The following is an 11900-nucleotide window of genomic DNA, read 5'->3' on the forward strand; positions in this document are numbered from 1 at the left end:
TGTGGGAGCTCTTTTCCAGTCTTACTGACAAAAGCACTTTCCTTTTTCCTTTTTACACAGTCAGTTGACTTGAAGATTACAAAAGAACAATATTGTGGAAATGATGTATATGTTGATAACAATTAACATATATAATAAGAGTGGCACAGATAAATGATAAAGAGAGACAATGCACAATAGGTTACAAAGAAGTTTAGAAGCAGTCCTCCATACAGCCGTTTCTTGCTATTTGTCACAAAATTTCATTCCACACCTTAGCGACGGGCTATGCTAGGCCCCGCCCATGGGTCAGTGGGCACTAAAGCCACAGCGTCGAGTGGAAGCTGCTGGCCAATAGAAGGACTTCTGCAGTTGGAAACGGGCTACAAAGTTGCGTCGCTGTGCGCACAACCACGCAGAGACGATGGAAAACAAGCAAAGCCAGGTAATTCTGGAATATCCTTTTCCTCTCAAGTTTTTCTTTTTTTTTCTGTTTGTTTGATTTTAGACTTTTTAAATATGTCGTTTAGCTAGGAAATAAGTGGAAGCAGGCACGTGAAAAGGAAAAAAAGTTTTGTCATCTAAGCAGAAATGAAGGCGCAAGTCTGTTTTGGTTAAAATAAAAAGTCGCTGGCAGAGTTGGCTACAGCGCTTGAAGCGTTTTCCTGTGCTTTACGCGATTCGTTTAGCTTGTGTTTCCAGCGGTGACGCTCTGCTGTTTTCCCCGATGAGGGCCCACCTGCAGCTAATTATAGAAATAAAGCCTCAGTCAGTGTTTTGTTCAGCTGTAGTGAAAACTACCAACATTCTTTCCCTTTTTTTTCTTCAAGTACTGGCTGGGAATGCCAAGCTTGTGCCTGATTTTGGTTCATGGTTTTCCATTCCAATAGAAATGAACAAAAATGTATCAAAGTGGGCACAGTACCTATATAGTTCAATTTCATTGTCTTTAAACATATTAAATGCCAACATATGGTTTAAATAAACAATTGAGTTTGGCGCAAGTAAATCAACAATACATTTATCAAAGAAAAAAACAGGTTTGACATTGATGTTTGCAAGTCATCAAGCAGCATTTTCTGTTCACCTGTAGAGCCCACTATTCACATCACTTGATTCATTCGTTGGGTTTTGCGTAAATGGCTCTACACTACAGTTATTATTACTGTATTTGTCATAAAGAAATGACAAGTCACCCATGCAAATATGATACATTTGCTTTCCCAGCGTTTCAGACCATTTCAATTTAGTGTATAAAGGTCAACGTGCACACTTGCTGGGCAGGCACAGAGGACTGCAGATAGCTGGCGTAAAAAGAGAGTTAAGGTAGAAAAAGTCTGGCATGTGCTAGCAAAGAGCATATCAAACACACAATACTAAAACAAGACCAGACATGTCTGACAGCAAGAGCTTGTGTCAGCCTCAGGTGATCATTTATTAAAAACACTGACTCAACTAAGCGTGGCTGGAGCACTCCAGATGATCCTCATGTTGTCATCTCAAACACACCAGAGGAGCAGATGAGCATCATCAGCCTATTGTTAAAATTGTTTGTTTGCAAGATGCTGCCAATGGGGAAAAAGGTTATTTTAAAGTGAGCCAAACAGCTTATTTCAGACACAGAATGAACTCGAGAGCTGCTATAATAACTCTTGGGATCTGAGAGAATAACGTCCCTTTATTTATTATTTTTTTCAAAGAATGCAAGTCTATAAATTAGATGGAACAAACCAAGAATCACCTCATAAATAAGAATATACCAGTGGTTGAATCTACAACATGACAAAGAAGACCAGTTACCCACACATGTGATGTAGAGTGGTGAGTAAGAGCTTTAAAACTCTTATAAATAATAAATCTTAGTGCTCCATGATGGACAGAATCCAGCCTGTAGGCATTCTGAGCATGCGTGCATATAAATCACATCATTGTAATTAAGTACAGACATGAAAAAAGGGAGAACGAGTGTTATTCTTGCCTCACAGGACAAACAGGACTTTATTCTAAAGTTGCCTGAACTGTACATAAAAGGTTTAGTTTTCCTTTGAGAAGATCGTCAGTTTGATGTTGTCAATATTCAAAACGCGTTTCTGCACAGGTTATGCTGTAGTGTAGTGAAAGCTGAAATAGAGCCTGGCTATGAGTAGGTACAAAGTAGTACATCAGCATATCACCAGCATAAAATGAGAATGTGCTGTAGCAATATTATTACTACGATTGTTTTATATATAAAATGAATAACAGTGATCCAAGAACAGAACCCTGGATAACTCCTGTTGTGACATAAACCAAGCTAGAACAAAGTCCTTCTACCCATACACCCCGACCTGCCTCTCAGACCTGCCTGAGAGAGACGTTTAGAACCATTCAGCTGTCTTTAAGACTTTTTATGATCAACTGTATCAAATGTCAAGGCTGCACAGCATTGTTTTCAACTGAATTTATGAAATCATTTATTGCTTTTAAGGCTGCTTTAGTTGTACATTAATTTGCCCTGAAGCATCACTGAAAGTCACCTAAAGTCTTATTTACAGTCAGGAAGTCTTTCAGCTGTTCACTAGTTTCCACAACTTTAACAGGAGTAGAGCAGATTTTCATATGGTTAGAATTAAATTGGTATTCAAAAGATTAGAAAAGTAACTGCTGGTGCAATTAAAATCAGCAGCCAGCTTTTAAAGGAGGGGCTCCAAACTGTCTGGGTCTGCTGGTTTTCTAGCATTTGAAAGTGAGGCCTTGCTGCTGGTATAATAATCAGTGTGATTGGTCAGATGCTGCCAACAATACCTCATTCATGTGAACACACTCAAACCTATATCAGGGAAACTTGGCAAATGGATGAGCAGCTTTATGTGACTGCATATCATAAATCGAAAAAACAAAGTATTTTGGACTCACTTGGTAGTACACATGAAGATGATGGACTTGTGCTGGTTCTATTTTGTTTCCACATCAGGTGCTGAACCTTGAACGGGTGCAGGCCCTGGAAATCTGGTTGAAAGCAACCAACACAACGCTGACTCAAGTTAATGGCCAGAGGAAATATGGAGGACCACCTGAGGGTGAGAGAATCTGCGTCTCCATATTTCTTTGCCTAATTCAATATACCGGTAATAGAATTTGTTCTCGAATCTTCACCGCAGTAGTACCAACACTGCCTGTTCTCTTGAGCATTAAGAAATATTGAGTTTTTGGCTCAGATTTTCAACATTTCACCACTGCCACCAAGTGCCAATAATGATATAGATTTCTCAAAGGTAAAAATGAATCAGCTGCTTTTGTTTGTAAAATGCAGCTGTGAAAAGACTCGGTTGATATATAAAAAAAATCTCTAAAAGCTAAATGTGGAAATACTTGATGGCCACGGACTTAAAAGTCAGTTTGATCTTATTTCCAGCTGAAACAAGAAAAGCCCGGCTTGCTCACATGTCACTCTATTGTAAAGACACGGACTTGCTTTGTAAAGTGCACTAAGGATTTGTTGTACATTTTGCATTGCATGAGCTTGAATTTTAAAATTGCATAATCAGCCATACCATTTCCTCTGTTTCATGGTCAGTGTGGGAAGGTGCCACGCCAGGACCGCGCTGTGAAGTCTTCATCAGCCAGATCCCACGGGACGCGTACGAGGACATCCTGATTCCCCTGTTCAGCTCCATTGGACCACTCTGGGAGTTCCGGCTGATGATGAACTTCAGTGGGCAGAACCGCGGCTTTGCGTATGCCAAATATGGCTCAGCTGCTGTAGTTGCTGAAGCCATACGGCAGCTGCACGGTCACATGTTGGAGCCTGGCTACCGCATCAGTGTACGGCGGAGCACAGAGAAGCGACACCTTTGTATTGGAGGTTTGCCTGCGTCCACTAGGCAAGAAGACATACTGCAGGTATAGCTGAACTGTGGAGTGTTTTGAGTGTGTTGACGAGGGAAAGGGGTGAAATTCATTCTGTGTCACCCAGTAAGAAATGGCACACATCATCTATCACCCACATCTCTATGCACCAATACATTAGTGAATGAGCAGGAGGTTGTCAGTGTTTCCAAGTTAAAGGCAGTGCTAGTTAACCCATAACAGCTGGTACTTCTGTGTTCGTGTCTTAAGTCACTCAAAGTCCACTCTGATGCAGGGTTGGTTAGTGTGTATGCCTCTCGACTGGATTGGATCTTTTTTTTTTATCCAACAGATGCTTGGTTAGATTAATATCAGAAGAATTTGGAGGCCAGGTCAATGCCTCAAACTCAGTGTTGTGCTCCTCAAACCATTCCTGAACCATTTTTGCATTGTGACACGGCACCATCAGGGAAAGCTGTACATGGTCTGCAACAATGTTTGGTGGTACATGTCAAAGTAACATCCACATGGGTGCCAGGACCCAAGGATTCTCAACAAACACTGGCCAAACTATTACACTGCCTCAGACTGGCTTGCCTTCTTCTCATAATATATCCTAGCCAGGTGTTTCCCATGTTCACAACTTGCACACACACCCAGCCATCCAGGTGGGGAGGTGGGGTGGGGTAATTGAAGAAAAGCAAATCAACTATGAAGATTGACCAGTTTCCCCTGTGTATGATAAGAGTTTGATGGGCAAAATAGTTTTTCCAACAGCAAGGTGATTTCCAAAGACTTGTCAGCTACCCATGGAATACCTGGACATGATGTGCAGTGTGTGCATGCAAGGAAACGAGTGCAAAACAAAAGAAGGCCAAAAAAAACCTCTCTGCAGTACATGTACTGTATTTGAAAGGGTTATAGATGATATACCGTATTTTCTGCACTATAAGGCGCACTTAAAATCCTTTAATTTTCTCAAAAATCGACAGTGCGCCTTATGTCTGAATTCTGGTTCTGCTTACTGACCTCAAACCGATTTTATGTGCTACACGGCGCTCAAAAACCTGTCAAAACTTGTTTTAGCACGACTTTGGTTGCTACGAAGCCGCACCGCTTGATGGATTGTTGGAGCATTACAGCTACTGTAGGCAGGAGCCTCGCAGAGTAATCTGGGTCCTAAACTCCATCAGGTTCAGGTCCAAAGTCAAACGAACACTGCAGCATCACTGAGAGTTAAAAATTGTCGAAATTCTTTCATCTGTAATAAAATGATCAGCGTTGCTGCTTTACCAGGTGTAACAATTAAGTTTAACATCCAGGCATCCATGAAAACAGAATTTATTACATTTAACGGAGTTAGAAGTTAGCAGGACGTTAGCTCGCTAGCTTCCACCTAAACATGAAAATACAGTAGGTGTTTATAGATGTCTGGCCCTTCAGTCACATCTGGTATTGAGGTTGTCATTTAACTGCTGTGTGGATGAATGTTGTCTTCTGAGTGACCATGCTTTGCTTCTAGGTGCTGCGTGTGCTGGTAGAGGGTGTGGAGAGAGTTTCCCTGAAGGCTGGACCTGGTATCGAGGGGGTATCTGCTACTGTTGCGTTCTCATCTCACCATGCAGCTTCTATGGCTAAGAAAGTGCTGGTGGAAGGTATGGGAGCTCTTGTTCATATAGATGAGTGACTTAATATTGATCATGGTCCCATTTCTATGCCAGCCTGGGTGTCACTTGGTTACAAACCAGTTTCTGGTTGTGCACTGTTACTCCACTCTCATAATCACTTGGTATGGAGAGCAGAAAACTAGGTCTTAAGTCAGAAGTCATTTTATTCACAAGTCAGTTCAGTTTTCAATTAAAATACAAATTGTAGCATGAAAATAAGTAAAATGGTTATTTGTGAAGTGGAGCTCCCCAAAAGCTAATCAGCTGGTAAACACTAGAAAATGTCCTACAAATGCATAATTCTCACATTGCAAGAATAATGGCATTAAAAGTAACAGTGTTCGTAATGTAATTACTATTTTTATCGTTACGACGCCGTTACCGTTACTAACAAGAGAATGCGATGCGGACACGTTATGATTTTTCAGCAGACAGATGGTTGAAGCTGTCTTCAGCCTACTTGGAGCTGGGGGGAGAAACAATCACACAAGTTCTGCTGATTGGCTGAGGAAGAATAACGTAGTCATGGTAAACGAATCATTTGACCAATTTAAGATGACATGGCAACAAGATGCTATGTAAGCCCAAGACAAGAAAGTGGGGACTTCAGATCATATAGCAGTCTTTAAATTGTGTTGCTCGGCCACGTAAAACCAGAGTTATTATAAAAAATATATGCAATATTGTTATTTTCCTGAATACTGTTGTTTACTGCAGGAAGAAACCTTAGAAATGACATTTTCTAAGGAAAGCGCTTGCAAGCACTCTCTGCTTGTGACCAAAAAAAGAGAAGGAAAAAACACCCCTTTCCTATTGGTGGAAAAATGTAACATGTCGACCAATCAAAAAATTATATGCAACATGGCGTTTGGTTGTTTAGGAAGAGGGGGAAGTAGGGAGAGAGATTTCTGATGTTCAGTGTGTTTGGAGTGTGTAGTTAGTGTGTAGTGTAAGTTGTTTTGTTTTGTGTCAGATCGATGAGGCCGCTGCTCCAGACAGACTGCAGTGTAAATGCTGTCTCCAGGTAGAAAACAGGAGTGATACACCTCCTGCTGTCAGGCCTGCAGGTATCAGGCTGGGATGTGCTCCACTGTCTTATAGTGGACAGAAATTATTCTTATTGGAGTGGCACAAATAATTTCTCGTATCTTATTTGATGCAGAACACCTGATTGTTCTGTGTGTTTGTAATGTTGAAAAAAAGAAAACCACCACATTTTTAGGTAAATACCTGCATACAACTCTGTTGTTTGCATAACTTGTGCATAAGTTTAAAAATGTACATTTTAAGTTGTGAAAATGATCCAATAAACATGTTTGTGGTCGTTACAGTAAAATAACTTCTACGCTGATTTTGTTTTATAGTCTGATTTTTAGATAAATTGTGTTAATACAGTTTGTCAAAATGGGGGGAAAATAACTGGTTGTGCAGAAAAGGATGATACCAAACAAGGCGAAGTAAACAGTTTTTAAAGGTGAAATGTAGAGGTCAAATCAAAAGTACTCAGAAACAGCCAATTATACCCTGGACCCCAGAGGGTTCAACTTATTATTAAACTTATTTATTTTAAAATAACACAATAGTTACTTTTCCTAGTAATTACTTTTATAGTATTGTAACTCAGTTTTTAACTCAGTTACGTGTATGAAGTAACTATAACTACCTTTTCAAAGTAACTTGCCCAACACTGCTTATTACATTATATTCTAAATCACTAAATATCCATATCCATACGAGTCCATATGAAGCGGTGTCCAAACATAACTCAGTTGTATAAAATGCTTTGAGAGCTCAGAGTTGTGAGTCCTTCAAAGCTAAATCTAAATTTGTGGACCTCTACAGTAAATCTTAAGTCTAAATCCTGCATTATACATAACACAAGCTTTTTGAAATGAAAAAACGTAACAATGACAGAGCAGAGCAGAGGGAGTATCTAGGTCCCTATATCTTTATGTTCACTGTCAGTATGCATCTTGAATTTCAGAAATTCATCAGTATGAAGCATCAAAAATAATAATTTATGATACATTGCTCAACTATGGCGTCAGGAAGAACAACAGTTTTATGACCCTTATGAAAGACCTGATTGAATACCTTTGAATATTGTTTCTGAGCACCCCGAGAAGTTTCAACAAATTCGCTCGTATAATGTGATTCAGCTTATTTTTATGCTTTTATCATTCTTTGTTTCATCACTTGGAGTTTTAATATTTTTAATATGTCTGTGAAGGTTCTCAGTCATCCAGGTCATCGTAGCCAAAGGAGCTTGCAAAGAAAAGCGTCTGGACTTCTTTAAGTTGCTTGAAGACGTTTCACCTCTCATCCGAGAAGCTTCTTCAGTTCTAAGGTCAAATGGGAGTCAAGTGGGAGATAACCCCCCACAGAGGGACAAAAGGACAAAAGAGGATCATCAGGGGGTCCTTAAAGAAGTCCAGATGCTTTTCTTTGCAAGCTCCTTTGAATATTTTTAATAAGAACATACAGCAGAAATATATTTTTAAGATGCTTCCTAGTAAGTGCTCTTTTTCTTTTTTTCAAATTATAAACTGAATCTCATGTTTTTAGCTTTAAGTTTTCTAATTGGTGTCAATAAATTTGTTTCATTTTCACTTTCATCTTTTAAGATCAGTGAATAGTACTAGAGCTTAACCTCCTAAGACCCAAACTCTTCCACGACATGCATTTTGAATTTCTCTTTGATATTTGGGCTGATTGGGGCCCGATGAATGTAAAAACAAAGAATTACTAGATTTTTTTTTTTTTTTTTTACCTTATTTTTGTTTCTAAGAAAAATCAGAGCCACATATGAGGATATTCGTTTAAAATTTTGATAGAACAGTAGCAGCATAATGTCCTCGTAAGTGGATATCAGGCCCTCATAGAGCAAAATTGAGTATTTTACTCTAAATAACCCAAAATGTGATGTCCACATATGTGGACGCAGGTCCTAGGAGGTTAAAGGTCTGTAATGTCAAAAAGAATTAGACCACTATTGAAACAAGCATGATGAATATTTGTGATGTTAACACAACTATAGTGTATGCATTTATAGTATACACTGCTGTATGCCAGGAGTGAACAAGACGTCAACTCACTGATCCATAACACTAGGATCTATAATGAAGACTGGAGAAGTGTAGAAGGTAACCATGCACACATTGAGGACAGCTACAAGTATCTGGCCAAAAGAGGAGATGGAAGCTAAAAGACAAAGAAGCTCCTCCAATCCAGCGCTCCAAGACTGCATGCTAAGTGAAACAAAGGTGGCTGAGGACTAGTGCGTGTCAGAACCACTATCCAGAATGGAAAAAACAAAGATCCATAAGTTACATCAGGAAGATGTTCAGAACTAAATACCTCGGGTAGCAGAAACCCAAGAAAGAAGAGGAACCACCATGAGAGGACAGGTGGAAGACGTGGTTGATGTATGGAGAAGTCCTACCAGCGCTGGACAAAGCTGGACTGAAAGACGCCATAGAGGCACAAATCATGGCAGCACTGGAACAAGTTCTAATCACAAGTTTGATCTGCACTGGGGTCTACCACACCAGGCAAACCCCAGGTGCAGGATATGCAGACTATCACATAAGCACATAACAGCAGGCTGCAAAATGCTAGCAGGGCAGACATGGAACGCCATAACCAAGTGTCTATACAGAAACGTCTGTGCTGAGTACAACCTGGAAGTCCTGAGGTCAAAATGGGAGATGCAGCCAGGGTGGTGAAGGATGACCGAGCTAAGATCCTGTGAGACTTCCAGATACGGACGGACAAACTGGTGGTTGCTAACCAACAGGACACCGTAGTGGTGGACAAGCAAAAGGAAGAGGGCATTAATAATAGATCGGCAAGTGATAACAACACAGTGTCTGTGTATGCGTTTAACAGAGTTGTGCAAAGAAAAGCGAACTTTGTAGCTGTTTGTTTTACATGGTGAAAATCTACAGAAGCTGCATTTAATGCAGACTTAATTTGTTCTGATGTTTAATTAAATTGGCTAGTTTGCTAAAGCCTGATGGCAGTCTCACCAGTTTCTGTGACAGTGAGGACTTGAGCAAGAAGGGAGGATACTAAACCATCTTTATCTCAAGGACTTCATAACATTATTTTTCAGATTTAAAGTAAAATGGAGTATTAAAGTGTGTAGCTGTTGTTGCTCCCCCCCTCACAGGCTAATAAAATGTCCATGGGCCATTAAAACTCTGAGCCATTCATCTTGGGCTGTTAGGTTGGACAATGAATTATCATCATTAATTAGTAACAACTACACCAGTGTCTTGTTTTCAGCAGCAAAACCTTTTGCATCCAAGCCAAACAGTTTTCATCGTTGCAGCCACCATATAGGCTTAAAACAGTACGTACTCATGCACAAGTGATTTAAACATGCACACACAAGTGCACAGTCTACCTTCTCTACGAGATAACATACTTTATGTAATTAATAAGGAGTAGTATTGGGGCCACATTAACAAAATCATACATTGATCTTTTGGAGAATAAAGTAGAAATCTATAGATTAAAGCACTTGCATAGGTGAGTTAGCAAAATCATACTTTAGAATCAGTTTTGGTTACATTGACATTTCTCTTTTAGGACATAACCTTAGTGTGGTGACACACAAGGATGTTGAAGTCATGGTGCAGAAAGCTGCAGAAGAAGGTGCAGAAGATGAAAACGCACAAACCTGGAAGAGTCGGTCAACTTGGTGCAAATGAAATGGCAGGGAGTGGACCGATGGAAGGATTACACCCTCGATCAATATGCTTATACAATAAGACAGCTGATCAACTTGTTTCACTGAAATGCACGTAGCGTAGTGGCTGCAGGAGCCACGGCAGTCGTTTGGCTTTGAGAGAAAAGTCCAAATGTGGAGATTACAGTTCAAAATACTATTTCAAGTTTAATGTTGAAATTTTGACTTTAAAATAAAAATGAACACAAATTTCTTTTTTTAATGGTTTGGCCAGTGGATCAACCAAGAGCCTGATGGGGCTTCCAGTGGAAACCACTTGGAATTCTAAGTTTGCATGTCTATCTTACTGTTAACACTTGACAGTTCTTTTCATTTGAATCCTTTAAATGTGTTAATTCTGCTGTGTTCTGTCTCATATTATAATTAATCTCTAAGATTTGATCTGTTAGGTTTTTTTTTTTTAAAAACTGTATTTTTGGTAGAAGGAAACATTCTTCCTGCTAAACTCACTACTTCACTGTTTTCTTGTGTCTCCAGCATTTAAGAAGCAGTTTGCAATGTGTGTGTCAGTCCAGTGGCAGCCAACAGAGAAGCCAAACCCTGACGAGTCACGCTGCCCTCAGAAACGTGCAAAGAGCCTGTTGCCGTCACACCTAGGGCCCCTGCACCACAGTTCTCCACAACCCTCAGGCCCACCTTCATTCCTGACCCTCCCTGCATCCATACCCGCAGGTTTCTGCAGAGCAGTGGGAGGGCCCACTGCTCCTCAGCTCCCTCACCCTACATGCTCTTTCCCCGATTCCTCCACCCAAGGCCATCTTGTATTTGCAGTATCCCCAGTGATGCTTCTCAGTAAGCTGTGTGAGACAGCAGGTGTTGGTCAGCCGTTTTATGAAGTGCAGTACAGCCACGCTGGGCCTGATGGATTCCTCTACTTCTCCTATAAGGTGCAGATCCTCGGGATCACTGCCACTTTCAAGGGGTTGGTCATGATATTACCGGGTCCTAATGCCAGCACCATGCTAGAGGAGGCTCAGAAGGCTGTAGCCCAGCAGGTCCTGCAGAAGATGTACAACACTGGTCTCACACCCTGAACAGCTGATGCCGTCCTGCAGTTCTGTTTCACCTCGTTTGTGTTATGTGCTTTCTTTTTCTGCATGTTTTTACTAGAGTAGCACCAAGTTTGTTTCTCTGACTAGAACTTGTGGTTTGTTTTATGCATGATTTTTACTGTACATTAGTGTTCTGTGTTACTGGATTGGTTCTCATTTTAATTAAATGAGCTTTGAAAAGAAAGTGTCGGCATTTCTTTCAAATGAATGAAAGATTTAAATTAACTTAGGAAAATGGTAAAGCAGTTATTACTTGTCTCACTTCATGCTGTTATGAAGCCTAGTGACTCTCATCCAGACCTTAACGCATCTTTGAAGTTGTGGATTGAGACTAACCCCCTCACTGGTTCGGCATTTTATGTTAAACTGACAGACACGTTTACAGAGAACCTGTTTGGATAGCTTCAGTCTAAACAGATCTGTTGGGATTGTGATTTATGGTTTGGGAAGTGACTTACTGTGATCTACAGGGTGGGCCATTTCTATGGATACAGCGTAATAACATGGGAATGGTTGGTGATATTAAAGTCCTGTTTGTGGCACATTAGTATATGTGAGGGGGCAAACTCCTCAAGATGGGTGGTGACCATGGTGGCCATTTAGAAGTCGGCCATCTTGGAT

The 11900-nt window shown here is 40.4% G+C and overlaps 1 protein-coding gene across 1 annotated transcript; it reads left to right on the forward strand.

Annotated features, from left to right (window-relative positions):
- Positions 1–283: 283 nt before the first annotated feature.
- On the forward strand, positions 284–11463 carry dnd1 (DND microRNA-mediated repression inhibitor 1). The gene is made up of 5 exons (XM_026181357.1): positions 284–424; positions 2933–3038; positions 3536–3861; positions 5330–5462; positions 10705–11463. The coding sequence occupies exons 1-5, from the start codon at positions 404–406 to the stop codon at positions 11259–11261; spliced, it is 1143 nt and encodes a 380-aa protein (XP_026037142.1). The 5' UTR covers positions 284–403; the 3' UTR covers positions 11262–11463.
- The last annotated feature ends 437 nt before the right edge of the window (positions 11464–11900 follow it).

The sequence above is a fragment of the Astatotilapia calliptera genome, chromosome 2, assembly GCF_900246225.1.
Source record: "Astatotilapia calliptera chromosome 2, fAstCal1.2, whole genome shotgun sequence".
In the NCBI taxonomy this organism is placed as follows: domain Eukaryota; kingdom Metazoa; phylum Chordata; class Actinopteri; order Cichliformes; family Cichlidae; genus Astatotilapia; species Astatotilapia calliptera.